Here is a 16,599-nt window from a genome sequence, read left to right on the forward strand (position 1 = left end):
GAGGGTGAGCGCTCAGGGACAGCCGTGTCTGAATCAGCATTCCTCCCTCCCTCCCTCCCGTCAGAGACGAGTGGACTCTGCCCTGCTGAACCTCACGCTCGCTTGAGCTGCTCTTCACAGGAATCACACGTTTCGCCCTCTTCTTCATCCTGATTGCACTCCTCCTGCTGCTTTTCTCTCTCACGCCTCAGCGACCCCGAGGCCCCGGAGGGCCGAAGTCAATCAAGGTATCAGGTCAAAACTCGCGGCTAATTTCATTAAAGCTTTTTTCTTTGCTTTTGCCGTTCGGATGCTCACAGTTACTTTCCCACAGGTGATCAGTGATTTAATAATAGCAGCATATTATTGTTAATGAGCATTTTAACAAGGTTTAGGTTTAAATAAGTTGCACTGGAGCTAAATCATATAACCTTTAAGGAGTAGTAATTTTTTTACATGCAATCTGTACAAATGAAGCATGTAATTAGATTACACATATTCTAAAATACTAATAATCAGATTAGTTTTTTTAGTGATAATCATATGCATGCGAAAACGGTTTATTATATGCACGCCAAATACTAGCGTGTCACATATACGTCAGAGTCAATAAATACCACATTTTTTTTATATATTACGTACTATTTATACGCATTTCTATTAAAGCGGGCTGGTAATTCATATAATAGGTCTATGTTATTTATATAGAGTTGGTTGCCTTTCTGATTTCTCCTTTTTTATATTCCCTTTTACTATCTTTCTTTAATGTATGAACCAAGTCAACTTAAAAGTTGTTGTTTTATTTATTGTTTTTATATTGTTTTTATCATTATTAAAAATTTTATTTTTGTTATATTATGTAAATACTCACACACACTAACCAGACATTAAAGAAATGTAAGAAATTAAAGAAAGCACTGTTACTTTTAATAAAACATATATAGTTAGATAGATATTATATATATATATACACATATATATACCTTTACTCATTACTATTTTGGTTCATTACTTTGTTACAACTTTCTAACATTTAACAACCAGAAAGTGTTCAGATACTATGCGTCTATAAAGAGATGTAGTTTTTAACCTTATGATTAGCTTAATGGCTGCTAATGCAAGTTACTGATTCAGTCCTTAGAACAAGTGACCTAGAAATGTTACAGTAAAAGTTACAGTAAGACCAGTTCTTCTCAATTATATAGGTATCATGTACCAAAAAAGTTGCCTCAGGGGTCAGTAATTAGTGTCGGTAAGTCGTTTTGTAAAAAAAAAAAAATAATAAGATTTAGTAATCATGATTCACTTTTTCACAGGGTTTAACCACAATATTCCTGCTGCGCGCATATGCAGAAACCCAATCACAGCCCTAGTCTTAACATTATAAAACAACACACCAAGAAACCCAGCAAACCGGTTTTCTAAATAAATTTCAGAGCGTGAGATGTCAATATAGTTGTAGCTAAATTAAAGTAAACTGTACATGTTGATAATTTGCTAAAACGGGGTGAGGAAAAATGTCTGAAATGCTTTAACACCCTAACTGCATATAAAATTACAGCATATTGCTTTATTAATGTCTGCATTAGTTATACTGTCATAACAGTGTGTATGAAAATAGTGTAATATACTGCCGAAGCTTTAGTAGAAGAAAAATGCGAATGAAAACTACCCTTTTTATTTAATAAAATTTTTTATTTCACTTTACATTCTGTACACACATGTACATCAAGTGTGTCCGCAAATAATGATTTTAATTTCCTGGAATGACTCTTAAGTCTACAAGTAATAATGTTTTTTATTTGTTTTTTTGCTGTATATCCCTTAAAGTAAAATTAATTAGTGAAATCAGGAACCGTTTACCCACCCAAAAAAAATAATAATAAAAATAAAAACATATACATATATATATGTACTCACCGACATGCCATTTAAGACACAAATTAATTTATTTCTTTATTGTAACAGATTTGAAGAAATTTTGCATGACATTATTTTTTAACATAAGAGGAGAGCAGGGTATGGACCTTTTTCCCTGTAGGAAGTGTATGGCCAGAAGTGACGATTTATTACTTCATATGATTATTGTTTTGCGATGCATTTGCAAGCAGTTTAAACTCATTCTGACGGCACCCATTCACCGCAGATCCACTGGTATTTCTCCAAGCAATTCAATTTCTCCAAAAATGTTTCTATGAAAAAAAAATTAAGAAATCTCGGGTGGCCTGCAGGACAGTGAATCGTCAGTTTTGGGTGAAATATTTCTTTAAAAGTGTAATTCAAGACTTTACTGAAGTTTCTTTGATATTTCGAAATATATTTGAATATTTACATTTTTAATAAAAACCCAAAAGGTTCGATCTCATGGCATACGGCTTCATCACGTCTCTATTTTCGCTTCTGCTGTGATGATTTGCTGAGTGTAAGGAAGGAATCTTTGCTGTCCGATTCTTTTATCTCCTCGAAGCTCCTCACTACGTCCTCGAGGAAACCCACCACGGTCTTCAGATCCTCACCGCTGTCCAGCACGGCCTCTTCCAGCGGTCCCTTCAGCCTGGTCAGGGTCTCGTTGAGCACCATCAAGCCGTCTTCAGGAACCAAATGATCTGCAGCCTCGTCAGCGCCATCAACCCCAGCGGCCAAACTCGCACCCTTATCGCTAATGTAGTGAACCAGGAAGCCCCGTAGCACTGGCCTGGATTGGTCACTCAGTGATGACCTCAGCGCTTGAAGGTCATCAGGCTGGCATACGGACAGCAGGTGCAGGAGAGCACGGCAGAGCTGTGAGCGTAAGCTGGCACAGTACCGATATTCAAGGAAGTCCTCCGTTTCTTCGCTGTGTTCGAGGGCCTGGGCCAAAGCTCGCCAGACTTCGGCGAACTGGTGAACGTCACCGTACCGATCTCGCGTCGACGGAACAGAAAGCGCAGCAGCGGATTTGATTCGTACTTTGAAGTTCTTGCAGGAAGTGACGACGTGGGACAGGGCAGAGTAAGCTTCTTTAGACCAGACAGCAGAACCTGCAAAAGACGTCATGCACGTTAAATGGTGTTCACGCCATGAATTACCTTAACTATGACATCCCGACTTGTATCAAGCATTCACGTTCTTGTAGAGGACTCAAATATTGCTCAAACTGCAATTTCGAAAAACTTTACTTAAATGAACCCAAATGTTTAGTGCATAAATACAGCCTTTTAAAGTTTTTGATAGTATGCATTAACACGAGCATTCAACGCATGCACTAGAGACTTTTCCCACTATTTCTCTCAAGAAATTACTATTATAACTTTTATTATATATTTTAAAATGTCATGTCGTGTAACCATCAAGTAAAAAATTTATTACATTTTCCTTGCACTCTAAAATACACACAAAAAAATATTTCAAAGATGAAAATTATATTATTTGATACAAAATAGTTATGTTCTTAAACTTTGACATTTAGGTGACTAATATTTTAAAAACATTAATAAGCAGTGAAGCATGTGTGTTAAATTATTACTTTTAAAAAACTTTTTTTTTCTTTTTATTTTGCATTATACTATCAGAACATCACCCAGATTTTTTTTTTATTTAATTTGAAATTCAATAAATATAAATGTTCACTTACCCAGAGGCAGGTTGTGATTCCTGAAGGCATTGCCCAGTGCATAGCAGGCGTTCCAGCGCACTTTCATTGTTGCATCTCCTCTAACCGTATCTATCAGAGCCCTAATGGCCTCCTGCAGAGGTTGCTCGAACACGGGCTTTCCCAGGTGCACCGGCTGCAGGAAATGAAGAAGATTCCCGAGTGCACGGACAGCATTGCTCTTTACCTGCAACGCAAGAAACCCTCATCAAGCTTGGAGTTCAGTACCACTTGACACATTGTGAAAAGGACGCTTTCGTGTCTGCCTTTTATGAAGATGCACCATTATTCAAATACTGACTGATAAGCTCTACTATTTTAATAATATGGCCAATAAAACCATATATGGATAGATGAACAAGGAAATGTGTTAATTTCAATAGTAAAGGTCTATTTTCAACTATTTTAAACTGTTCTTTATGCATGAACACTGATTTGCACGGCTAAAGGTAACGTGTTATTAGAGAACACACTCTCAGAAATTCTTTGAAAAGGTTACATTATGTAAAGACATCCTGAATATTAATATCTAATATAATAATATAATAAAACGCTTTAAAATCATTACCTAAAAGCTGTTTAAACTGAAAATACACTCCTGTTGAAAATGTTGGGTTCATTAATATTTATAAAGCAATTAATAATGATATTTACATATTCAAAGAATCATGAGGTCATAAAAATATTTTATGTAAATGCCATTCATTTGAACGTTCTATTTATCAAATAAAAAAAAAAGAAAGAAAAGAAATGCAACACAAGCTCACATTGCACGCATGTGTGTGTGTGTGTGTGTATGCACGAGTAACATTCAGTAAATTAAGAAATAAAGTATAGTTTCCATGATAATTAAATTTAAAGTTGTTTTGTGTAACATTTTAGCTTTGATGGCTGATGGGTATCTGCCCTAATAAAACAAATATTTCACAAAAAACTCACTCTCCACTCTCCACAACTCCTAGCCCCCGAAATCTTAAACTATTGAATAATTTAGCATAGTGAATAAACCTACGTTTCAAGGTGGAACACATTTTATTTAACAACTTCAGAAATATTTTAAAGATGCCGTGAGATGTAAAATGCCTCTGGCATCAGTTACAAAAAAAAAAAAACCCACCCTGTCTTTATCTCCTGAAGCTTTAGTGGCAGATCTTAGCATGTTTAGTAGCAGCATATCAGAGAACTCCTCCTGAAACTCCAGCCCCACTGACTGCCTGATGAGAAAGGAAAACCATCAGTATTCTAGATTAACTTAACACACACAGATCATTTGGTCATTTGTCTTTCTTACATGTTGACAATGAGCGTGTCGGTGAGGTTGCCAAGTGACCAGGCTGCTTTTGCACGAACGTTGGGTGAGCGGTCATCCAGAGCGGTCAGGATGGCGTTAGCCGTGTCTGCCACAAACATCACATCCTGTGGTCATCATAAAAAAAAAAAAAAAGTCAGAAAAAAAAAATCAGTACAGACTACATATTTAGATAAGGTGGATTAACTTATAGTAACACTTTTAATATAGAAAATATCTAACTAAGGAAAAAAGTTAAATAAAACATTAAATTGTGTTATAAGTATTTAGGATATTTAAAAAAATTTTAAAGTGAAACTCTTTCATTATTAGTGCTGTCAATCAAATCACATCCAAAATAAGATTTCTTGTTTACATATATATATATATATATATATATATATATATATATATATATATATATATATATATATATATATATATATATATATATATATATATATATATATATATATATATGTGTGTATACTGTGTACAATTATTATGCTTATATAAATACAACTCATGTGTGTATATATTTACCAAATGTTTGTTTATACATGTTAAAAATTAAAAAATAAAATAATATAATATACAAGCATATAAATATATACTTTTATAAATATACTTATTTTAAAAATATTTGCTGTCAAACGATTAATCACATCTAAAATAAGATATTGTTTACATAATATATGTGTGTACTGTGTACATTTATTATGTATATATAAATACAATACGTGTGTGTGTGTGTGTGTGTGTGTGTGTGTGTGTATATATATATATATATATTTCTATATATCATCTCTTATTTGTTTATACATGTTAAATATTAAAAATTTAAAAATAAGAATATAAATATATACTATTAGAAATACACTTATTGTAAAAAATATTTACTGTAGGTGTGTATATTTATATGTACATATTAAATATACACAGTCCACATACATATGTAAGCAAAAATACATATTACAAAAATATGTACAAAAAATAAATACATATATAACAGCAAAACAAATCGTGTGACAGCACTACACATTATATGAGAAGGCTGATCCTGTACCTCTCTCAGGCAGGGAAAGAGGATGTATACACCTAGAGCTCTCACTGCTGCCGCCTTTACCAGTGAGTTTTCGCTGTACGTCAGTCCCAGCAGTATTGTGATACACAGCACTTGTGTCTTATCCTGCAGGTATAAATATATATGAATATCACAAAGAATATCAGATGTGGAAACTCAAGAGGTCAAACATACTCACGGGCAGCTGGCTGAAAGCTTGTGGTAAGATGGAGGAGAGGGTGTCACATGCGCTGGTCTGTAGGGTGGGATGCTGCTCATTCTGTAAGGCACTGATCAGTGGACCACCCAAGACCTCCGACCAGAACTCAACAACCTGAAAAAGGCAATGGATCAGAATTGCATTAGCATCGTGGCCTTTGAATCAACTTTTGCATCACATGTATAATCTTTTACCTGACTCACTGGCACACATTTGGCACTTTGTGGAGTGGTGTTGGCATCAGCTCTGTACTGCTGGATAATGCCTGTTCCCAGTTCTTCCAGAAGCTTGTAAAAATACACAAATACAAAATTTAAAGTTCACGAAAAAACATTATGTGCTTGGCCATGCCACAGTCCCTGCTATGATTCTAGAATGTTGAAAAATGAATATTCCCGAGTGATTTATACCAATCATATTAACTTTGGCAATAACTAAAAACACATAGTTTTTCATTTGTAAAGCTAATTATATAAGAACAAGTAAATCCAGAAAATAATTGTTACGATACTGCCAGAATGATATCTTTAGAAGCACCAATTTTTATTACACTGACCTTTTAAAAAGTATTTTTTAAAATACATTTTTAATCTAATTAATTACCTGACGTACCAATTCATTAACTGCAATTTAACTTCATATTAATTTGGCCATCAAAATCACCACCAAAAGATATAAATCCATTACTGTGTTAAATGAGAAAAGCATTGAATAGATACTACAAATTAGTAGCAATAGTAATAGCATAAATAATAATACTAATAGTAAAAGTGACACTGAATAAATACTCCCAATCAAAAGATGGTGGCAAGTCTTGGCATCTGGATGAAGGAGTCAAATCAAATGGTTGATTCATTCAGACACAAAGCAAGTAACTATTTGTATGAACTGGTCATATTTGAGGTATTACTTATAGAGCACAAATAGTCCTGTTCACATCAAGACGAATGATTGGTGTGAGAAACATTTTAATTTAAAATGAACAGCGGTTATAGCGTCTGCTATGAAAGACACGCATGGAAAACCAGTATTTTTTTTTTTGCTTACAGAGATTTAAACAAAATATTCACTATTGTAAGCACTAATGGAGACAGAAAATGACGATACTTTAGCTCCATGAAGTTGCACAGAAGCATCTTGCTCCGTGAGACAGCGAGCACTGAGCTGCCCCAACTCCAACAGGGATGTCTGAGCCAATGAAAAGTAACCCTTCACAAGATGAGCCAAAACCTGAAATAAACCACATACAAACAATTAAAGATGTGCAAATGCCGTGGCTGCATCTTTTACAGCGTTGGTCTCAAATATGATTCATGGAGGGCCAAAGCTCTGCACAGTTTAGCTCCAAATCACACCTGTTTGGATGTTTCTAGTGATCCTGAAGAGTTTATTAGCTGGAGTTTCAGGTGTGTTTGATTAGGGTTGGAGCAAAACTATGCGGAGCTGTGGCCTTCCAGGAGACGAGTCTGACAAGCGGACCACTCACCTGCAGGGCTTCAAGTCGGACGGGTGAAGGTTCCAGCGATGCTCCACTAGACCCGCCAGCGTCACTATCAGAGTACGGTTCCTCGCGAGGCAGAGTGACCAGGCTCACGCACAGCTGTAACAGCCAGCACGGCCCCTCCGGAGCCCCCTCGGCTCCCACTCCAGGAGACGAGACCTCTCCATCTCTCCGAGCAGGAAGCCTCCAGTTGTGAGAGAGCTCCTGCGGAGTGCTAATACCTGGCGTGCCGAGGGTGGATGCGGATCCGGGCTGCTGGAGGAGGAGCTGGATCTCTGGCAGGGGGGCTTGTGTTGAGACTAAGGCACCGAACAAGGTGAGACTGGACACGCGGACGTTCACATCTACCATGAGAGGAAGAGACAGAAAAGTGGATGTTGGTCAAATTGTTTGACGTTTTTAAAACCTGAGCAGTTATAATAGCACAACTTGTAATTAATACCTCTGTGGCGCACATATGGACGGATCTGTTTCCACAGTGGGCTCAACAGGCCCGGTCTGAGACGATTATAGGGCACGTTGGACACCAGGTGGGCAAGGCACTGAAAGACATTTACTAACAGCTTAAACCAGTGCAAACTAAAAAAAAAAACAACTACTGTCAGGATTTAATTTAAGGCACACATAGTAGCAGCAAAATGCACCACATAATTAAGTTACTGAAACAGACTGTACTTACAGTATGTAATTATGTAGATGTAATAGGCAGCTACTGTTACAGTTACTTATGAAACCAAAAGATTGTCACATACGTTGCAGATTTTATACAACGCAATTATAAATGTAGGTAGACATACAAATAAAGTGCATCAAGATACCGTACACCTTATCCAGCTGCACCTTAGTTTGATTCAGCCCACCAGTACACAGCTTAAAGAATAACATATACAGAATATTACACAGGCAGCCATTTAAAATGAAGTGTATCATTATTGAACTTAAGTGTACAAGTAGCTTAGTCTCTGTTATATATGCGCAACATTAGCTGCCTGTTACATCTACGTAATTACAAACTAAGTACAGGTTGTTCCATAACTTTTTTGTTCTGTACATTCTGTTTTAAGCAAGCACAACGGCTACTAATAGAGCATTTGAGCGGGGAGTGTAGAGGTCATACTTCCTTCAGAGCGGAAAGTGCGTTTCTGAAGACTCTGACCTTTGGTAATTTGTTGGTTTTAAAAAGCTGTGTATGGCATCAAAAGTGGGACAAAACAGCGCAAGCGCATGAATACAGTGCGCAAGCGAATTATACTATTGTGTGCACGGTGACAAAGCACGCACGTAAAACATAAACCCGAAGAATTCCAATCTCAAGCAGAAAAAATATGATTGTGCGCACACATATATACACTGCGAGGACAAATAACAAAACCACGAGCGCATTAGACCAAGAAACAGTTTGTCAATAATGTTTCTAAAAATATGTACATTCTAAAAATTACATAAAGATTTACAGCCCAGTTTGTCTACTTTAATAATAAAAATAAATAAATGATAAAGCCACTAAATAATTCTTTAAGTGCGTTTTGATCTTGCGTGTCATTTTCACGGGCCTGATAAGCAAGGTGCATTTTGTGAATTTCTTTATTTCATCTTGTGTGTGTGTTTTGAATATTTTTTTGTAAAACTAACCAAAGCCGCATTTATTGAAATAAAGTAAAAAATTTAATTGATTTTTTAGGAAGGTTTGTGAAATGGGTTCAAAAATAAGACATTTTTACATTTATAATTTTAACTGAATACATTTAAAATTAATGAAATGATATTAAAAAGTACAAGCTGAACGTCACCCTGAAACGTAACCATAACTTATCGGACTATTGCTTTAATTGAGACATTTATTCAAGCGTTTAAAACCACAATTAGGCCTACCGTAGATATTTTATGTCGGAGCGTGATCTGAGAGGGATTTAGTTTTCCAGTGAAGGAAAATTTGGTTCTGACTTTACATTTAGTTTAGTTTTTAGTTACATTTCTGTTAGATCTTCTGTTATTTTTTTTCAGTTTTTTTATCAATTTAGCTTTATGGCTATATTCATGACAAGAAACATGTTAAAAATAAGCAGATATATTATAAAATATAAAAAACAAAAATCTATCAAAAAATTGCTTCTTTATTTTTGCTTTTATTTGGCTCATCTTAGGTCATATTTATATTTCTTTTATTTAAGCTTTATTACAGAAAGCAAAAATGATTCTTAATGTTTTTAACACTTGTGTTAGTGTGTGTTCTGTTACCTTTAAGACCTGAGTGAGTGTCTGACAGGAGGACTCCGCTACGAGCGCTAGCAGCAAGCAGCGGTGCAGCTCTCTGACACCGGCAGCTAATGTGGCCGAAAAGGGAGTGAAGGCCTGGCGGGGTGCACTGGTGTCTTCAGCTGTGGAGAGGAACTGGCGAGAACCTTCCAGGAGAGCAGACAGAACCTGCAGAGAGCCTGCCCGTACCTAAAAGCAAATGTGATGCACCAAAAGTCAAATTTCTCCCAGGTCAGAAAGTAAGTTGGCCAAAATGGATTGCGCTTTACCTTTGGGGAGGGGTCCTTTAGGGCAATGGTCAGGAGGGTAAGAGGAGGAGGGCCTCCAATCCCAGGAGCGTCTGGAACAAAGGAAGACCAGTAGCCGTAGAGGATTCGTTTCTCTACACACTTGACCACAGCCAGGAAGCACTGAAGCGCACTCTGCCGCACACGGGCTTGATACAACCTAGACGAGACAGCAGACAAGACAAACACACTTACACGTAAAGCTACATAAAAGTAGATTAGCTAATTAACTTCTCACGTAACAGCCAATCGAAAATAATTGATGTAGCATATTAATCTATGTATTATTAAATAATCAATGATAATAATATATAATATTTGGAATTCATTGATTTTTTTGTTGTAATAAGAATAATTTTGTTATAATTTAGTCATTTAATTATTTTGTGATATAATTATAATAAAAGCTGTGTCAGATTCATGCACAAAATCCTAATATTTATGTTAACAATGATAATTAATATTGATAATATTATACTATAATAGAATTATAATTAAACATTAACATATGCAATAATTACGTTTAAATAAATTATAATTTATTGTACAAAACAACAATCATAAAAAACATTCACGATGCATAGGTTTTGGTTGCAAATATACATACCATTTAGTTATATAATTACGATTGATTTTCAGTGTGACAACTGCTAAAAAAATTGTGCAAAAAGTGAATATAACAAAGATAATTCAGAATTATATTATAATTATTGTAAATTATTAATTATTATTACACATTAAAATGCATTTTATTCGATTTTAAGTAATTAAATTCCTTAAAATAACAATAATAATACATGTTTTTATTGTTGTAGTAAAATTATTATTCAGCATCGAGCTTTTACTGGACACTTAAATATCATAAAAAATGATCTCTACATAAATGATGCACATTTTTCTGGGTCACTTATCACCTGTAAATGTTTTATTTGACCTAATAATTTAAGAAAGCTTTCCTGTCATTAATAGTCCCAGGGTCAAACCTGATTTTAGATTGCATTCCTCCCTCAGGGTCAGAGAATTCAGAGTCAGAGCTCCCTTTCTTCCAGGAAGGGTAGAGTTGTGGAGTCACTCCTGACTGGGACGTCACACTAACAGACGGTGAGCCAAGTGACCAACCACTCTGATCCACTCCACCTCCTCCAGTTTTAAGAAGCCCAGAGATGTGGTCACCATCTCCCTCCTCTCCATCCTTCTTTCCCTCAGCTCCAGCTTTCTTCCCTTTCCCCCGAGACTTGCGCTTCTTGTTCTGTTGAGACTTAAGCAGAATGACGTCATACGTCGAGTCAGAGGTCAGCCGACTCTCTCGCGAGCGCATATACGGCCATTGCCGGAAGTCACTGATTTATGGAGCTTCAAAATAATGGCCACTATCCACCAGCACTACCAAGCTTGGAAGAGCCAGGATAGGAAGTTAAAAAAACAAACAAACTCAGACTGTGTTCATCTGAAAGGATGGCTTGGAGGTCATTTTTGGACAAACATATGTGCACTTATACGGTCACCTACCCCAGCTGTTTTTTTCTGCACAGATGAGTCTTGCGAGGGTTCAGGTTTTGCCGCAGGAACAGTCTCATACTGAGGAAGAGGAGCTGGGTACAACACCTGTGGCATTTCCACACTTATTCCCGGCAAGCCATAGAACATGAACCTCTGCCAAGGACACATTTAATCATAATACAATTTGCTCCCCACCACTTATCAAATCAGCATAATTTATTAACTGTACACATACAGCTCTATTTAAAAAAAATAAAAAGAGAGAATAGAACAGCATGAATACTTTGAGCACAGCCAATAAGGTGCCTAAATCCTGGTTTGGAACCCCTTTCCATTTTCCACCATTGAGAAAATATTGCATTCCCTTCAGAGCACTCTGCAATAACTGAAACACAAGCAATTGTGAAAATTTCACACGGTGCATAAACAAAAGAAAATGTGAACAAACAACAGTTTAACAGCACTACAGTTACTTTAATTAAAAGGAACCGTTCACCCAAAAAATTAACATTTGCTGAAAATGCCGTGAATGGGTGCCGTCAGAATGAGAGTCCAAAATGCTGATAAAAACATTGCAATAATCCACAAGTAATCTATATGAACCTATTCAGTTTACAAGATGTTAACTGATGGAGTGAAGTGATGCTTATCAGCTATTTGGAATCTTATTCTGACGATACCCTTTTCACTACCGTGAGTGAGCAAATGATGCAGTGCTAAATTCCTCCAAATCTGTTTATGAGTGAAATATTAAATTTAAAAATGAATTATCAAATTATCACAGTTTTGGGTGAACTACTCCTTTAATGAAGAAACAAGCTCATCTACAAGTTGGATGGCCTGAGGGTGAGTACCCTTTAAAAAAATGTGCATTTTTAGGTGAACTATTACATTAAAGGGTTACTCCAAACCAAAACGTTTTTTATTAATCACTTACCCCCATTTTACATGAATGAGAAAAAGTTCCCTGTGCAAATTTTTGCTCAAGTTTAAGTTGCAGAATGACACCAACAGAAAGGTGTTTGGTTCGAATTGGGCTACACTCATGACAAAAGAAAGTGGACATCATCTAACTTCAACTAACGTGACTTCACATTGACTTGGGCAGCATCTGATAAACATGCAGTACTGACTGTACAGAAGATGATGTCCTCCACATCAGGTGGTTTGGGTGACTGTAGCGTCCGCAGGAGGATTCCATAGCATACACCTTTATATGGCTCCTCTAAATATGGCTGACCAGGAACACTAGAACACAAAAAAATGGACCTTTGAACCCTAAAGAGCCATTCTCGCCAAGAACAATAACTTAAATGACAACTATACCATTTTAAATACCCTTCTAATGCTATACAAGTTTTAAATCGAAAAAATATTGAAACTCTTTAGTCATTTTTAAACGCGATGCTACTGGTCTAATTGGAGTCAAGGATCTATGCTAAGCTATGCTAAAAGTGCTATCGCCAGACCCGGAGATCGGCTGAATGGATTCAAAAACGGTAAAACTCGGATTATTAACTCTGGGGGAGTTGGAGAATGAGCCTATTTTCCTTTAAACTTCTAAATTTGAAAAAGATATTTGTAAAAGACTCGATTCAAGGCGTCAGCGGACACGGCTCACCTGAGACACAGATTAGCTATGCAATGCACAGCAGAACGACGTAACTCTATGTCAGGCTGGCTGGGGTCACCGTAGCTTACCAGAATACCACTCGGACCAAGGAGCTCTGGAAGATGCTGCAGAGGATTCAAAAATACAAGGATTAGATTCTAAGCATTATACAAGAGTGAGAGTTGCCAGATCTGCAATTCTTACCCTGTGACATCTGGATCCATTGCCGTACACTAGTGAGGAGAGGGCAAGCAACACTTCCGGGTGAGTCCATGAGCTGCATGTGCGCAGAGCACGTGAGCAGTACGATACCAGAACATCAAGCGTATGCTCATCCACTATTACCTGTAATTAGGAACAAGAATATATGTCTCTTTAAAATCAATGCCTCTTGATCCATATGCATATTCAATATGAAGCCATACTGTGAGCACCTGTAGCTGGTTTAGAAGTTGATGGATCAGTTGGCACAGTTTGATGATAAGATGCTCTTGGCTGAGAGGAACCAGACGGCTCGCATGCATAAGCATCTCACACACAACCTATGAATGATGGAAGGTAGCCATATTAGACGACCGCGAATAATATCAAGTTTTTGCTGCTTATTTTTATTTATTTATTTTTGTGGGAATCACAATGCACTACCATTTAAAAAAAACTTCCTTTATTGAGCAAGGACACATTATGGTAGTTAAAATGTTCCAAAAAGATTTCTATATTGATTAAATTTTGCTCATGTAGCTTTCTTTTCATTAAAGAATCCTGAATAAAAAATGTATCCACAAAAATATTAAGCAAAACAATGCTAAAAATAACAATGCTAATGACACAATTTCCACAATGATAATAAGAACTAATATTAATAACCAAATATTATTAATTATTAATAGAGTGATTTCTAAAAACATCATGTGACAGTAAAGACCAAAGTAATAATGCTGACATCTCAGCTTTTCCATTATTCCAAAAATAAAGTTGATTTTGAAATATATTCAAATATATCAATGCAGCATCGGTAAGCGTAAAACAACTCTGAAAAACATTTTAAAATGTTGTTAATAAACTTCTGCAAAGTATTGAACATGTGTACATTTAATATATCAGTCTTAATATTTTCTTAATATTTCATTTATTTGTATATTTATGTTGCTACAGAAGTAGTGTTCATTTCTAAAGTGTGCATACATTCTTGTTTATTGTATAGAAATAATACATTATGGAATAATAATAATAATACCAATAATAACACCTGTTGTGCCTTAGAGTTGAGTTATGTCTAACTAAGCATACCTAAGAATATATATGGGCATCATAAACGTGGTCGACCACAAAATCCAAGCAGGTATGCAGCATTCCACCCGAGTGTTAGATACAACGCCCAAACACGCTGCCGTTGATGCTGACTAGGTAACTAGTCTTGACAGCTTTAAAGACAACAGCATAACTCTGTTCATACCTCTGGCTGAATGTTGTCATGGTTACCGGTGCTGTAGTTTTCTGAGATGAGCTGGTCGAACAATAAATTGAGTTCAGTTTTCAGAGTCGCGCTGTCAGACGGTCTCAGCGATCTGAGTTTATTAAAGCAGCGACTGATCTGATCCTGCGCCTGCGCGGAACCGTCGAGCTCGTGCCGTGCCTTTGCTAGAGGGGAAAACCTTGGTATATCGGGTGAGGCGGGCTGAAATCCTTGTGGGTTGCGATTAGAAGAAAAACTTGTGCTCGAATCAAAAAACGTTACCTTACCGGCCATCTTTACAGGGTCAATATAGCGGCTTTACTATGGTAACAAGGAACCACGTCCGAGGCCAACCGGAAATGGCCGTTTTTTAAAGTAAAAGTTTTTTATTGTAGTAAATTTTGGTCAATTATTGTGACACGGTTATCTACGACACGAGCAATAGCATAATATATATATATATATATATATATATATATATATATATATATATATATATATATATATATATATATATATATATATATCGTTAAATGTATCCGTTGCAGTTACTGTTATTTAGATAAAACTTATAACTTATCAATATATTAAAACATATATTTCTATTGCCCTTATATTACAAAAATAAGTCAAAACCCATGATATATTACATTTTGTAACACTGACGTTATTTAAAACCCTTTCTAATTTGAGATCACAAAATAAGAAGCTTATAAAAACCATACTAATTTCAAAGCTTTTCAATTTTATGTAACTGAACCTATTATATGGAGCTTTTCCATGTTGTTGTTGTTTTTTCATAACTATTCTTTTATATTTTTCGTTATTCCTGTTGTTCTGTTTTGCATGCTTTTAGGTGAGCAACGTTGAATTTTGTTTTCTTTGTATATTTTTGTATGATGAAACCGAATAAAGTGAGGAAAAAAAGAATCATTTCGAGACACTGAAGTCTGCCGGCACCTGCTGGTTGTGTTCATGCAACGAAACCAGCCCAAACTTGTATAACGACACATTTAACAAACAAACACAATGAATTAATGAACGAATTTGCAAATATTTTCATGAAAGTGTAACGTATTAAATGTAATCTAGGCTAAAGTGCATTAAATGATGCATAGTAGTGCTTATTTTCTGTGTTGTTAGGCAGGGTTTGGGCTTATCATACATCCTTTTTCCCCCACTTACTAAAATTACTACTACACAAAAAAATAAAAGTACTAACTTAAAAAAGTACACCTTTTTCAAATGCATCCGTTTTATTATGCTGCGTAGTAACTGATTAGGTTTAATCAGATTTCAATGATGTTATAGATTACATTCACAAAATTATTCACAAAATTACAGTAAATTATACATTATTAATAGTTACTCCTTAATACTTTTCTTTCTTTCTTCTTGAAATGTTCCCTTTTTTATCATATACTCCGTTTAGCCTGGACTACATTCACAAATGGCATGTAAATATATTTGCAAACCATGCTCTCAAGCATTTAGAACAAGCAGCCTAAAAGTTATTAAACACTGGTGATCATATCCAGCGACCTTCAATTACTGTCGATTCTAGAGGTCAGGACAAAAATAGTTCAAACCTGCAAACCCACTATATTTCTTATATTTCTTTTTCTGTATTGTAATGGTTAACGCATTTTATGTTGATATTGAAAAATGGAATGTATTTTTTTTATATATAAGTATGGTACTTTTAATGGAAAGTTTAAAGCAAGTTTGAAATAAAATGAAACACTACAAACTATTATCTTGACACACTTCCCACGTTTTTTTCAAAAGGGTGCTTAACACTGCAGT

General features: G+C 35.8%; 1 protein-coding gene across 2 annotated transcripts; it reads right to left on the reverse strand.

Annotated features, from left to right (window-relative positions):
- Window positions 1-1,653: 1,653 nt before the first annotated feature.
- heatr6 (HEAT repeat containing 6) lies at window positions 1,654-15,114 on the reverse strand. 2 transcript variants are annotated; one of them, XM_043221831.1, is made up of 20 exons: window positions 14,794-15,114; window positions 13,772-13,879; window positions 13,542-13,682; window positions 13,347-13,462; window positions 12,859-12,973; window positions 12,009-12,110; window positions 11,735-11,878; window positions 11,209-11,483; window positions 10,208-10,385; window positions 9,921-10,127; window positions 8,125-8,224; window positions 7,668-8,026; window positions 7,289-7,411; window positions 6,385-6,468; window positions 6,161-6,295; window positions 5,965-6,087; window positions 4,902-5,026; window positions 4,728-4,824; window positions 3,593-3,797; window positions 1,654-2,999 (listed from the first exon to the last, which is right to left on the reverse strand). In XM_043221831.1, exons 1-20 carry the CDS (start codon window positions 15,085-15,087, stop codon window positions 2,368-2,370), a joined length of 3,663 nt encoding a protein of 1,220 aa, XP_043077766.1. In that variant the 5' UTR covers window positions 15,088-15,114; the 3' UTR covers window positions 1,654-2,367. The 2 variants fall into 2 exon arrangements, with proteins under 2 accessions (XP_043077766.1, XP_043077765.1); XM_043221830.1 differs by having other exon boundaries at window positions 6,376-6,468.
- Window positions 15,115-16,599: the final 1,485 nt, after the last annotated feature.

The sequence above is a fragment of the Puntigrus tetrazona genome, chromosome 21 (genome assembly GCF_018831695.1).
Source record: "Puntigrus tetrazona isolate hp1 chromosome 21, ASM1883169v1, whole genome shotgun sequence".
NCBI classification, from domain to species: domain Eukaryota; kingdom Metazoa; phylum Chordata; class Actinopteri; order Cypriniformes; family Cyprinidae; genus Puntigrus; species Puntigrus tetrazona.

Bases quoted from the DNA above. Each gene is read 5' to 3' on its own strand.
- heatr6 (XM_043221830.1), bottom strand. From the start codon at position 15,087: ATGGCCGGTAAGGTAACGTTTTTTGATTCGAGCACAAGTTTTTCTTCT. The intron at 12,974-13,346 runs GTGAGCCGTGTC...TTTGTGTTCTAG, and splicing joins ATAGCTAATCTGTGTCTCAG to TGTTCCTGGTCAGCCATATT. The intron at 3,798-4,727 runs GTGGGTTTTTTT...CTTGCGTTGCAG, and splicing joins CTTCAGGAGATAAAGACAGG to GTAAAGAGCAATGCTGTCCG.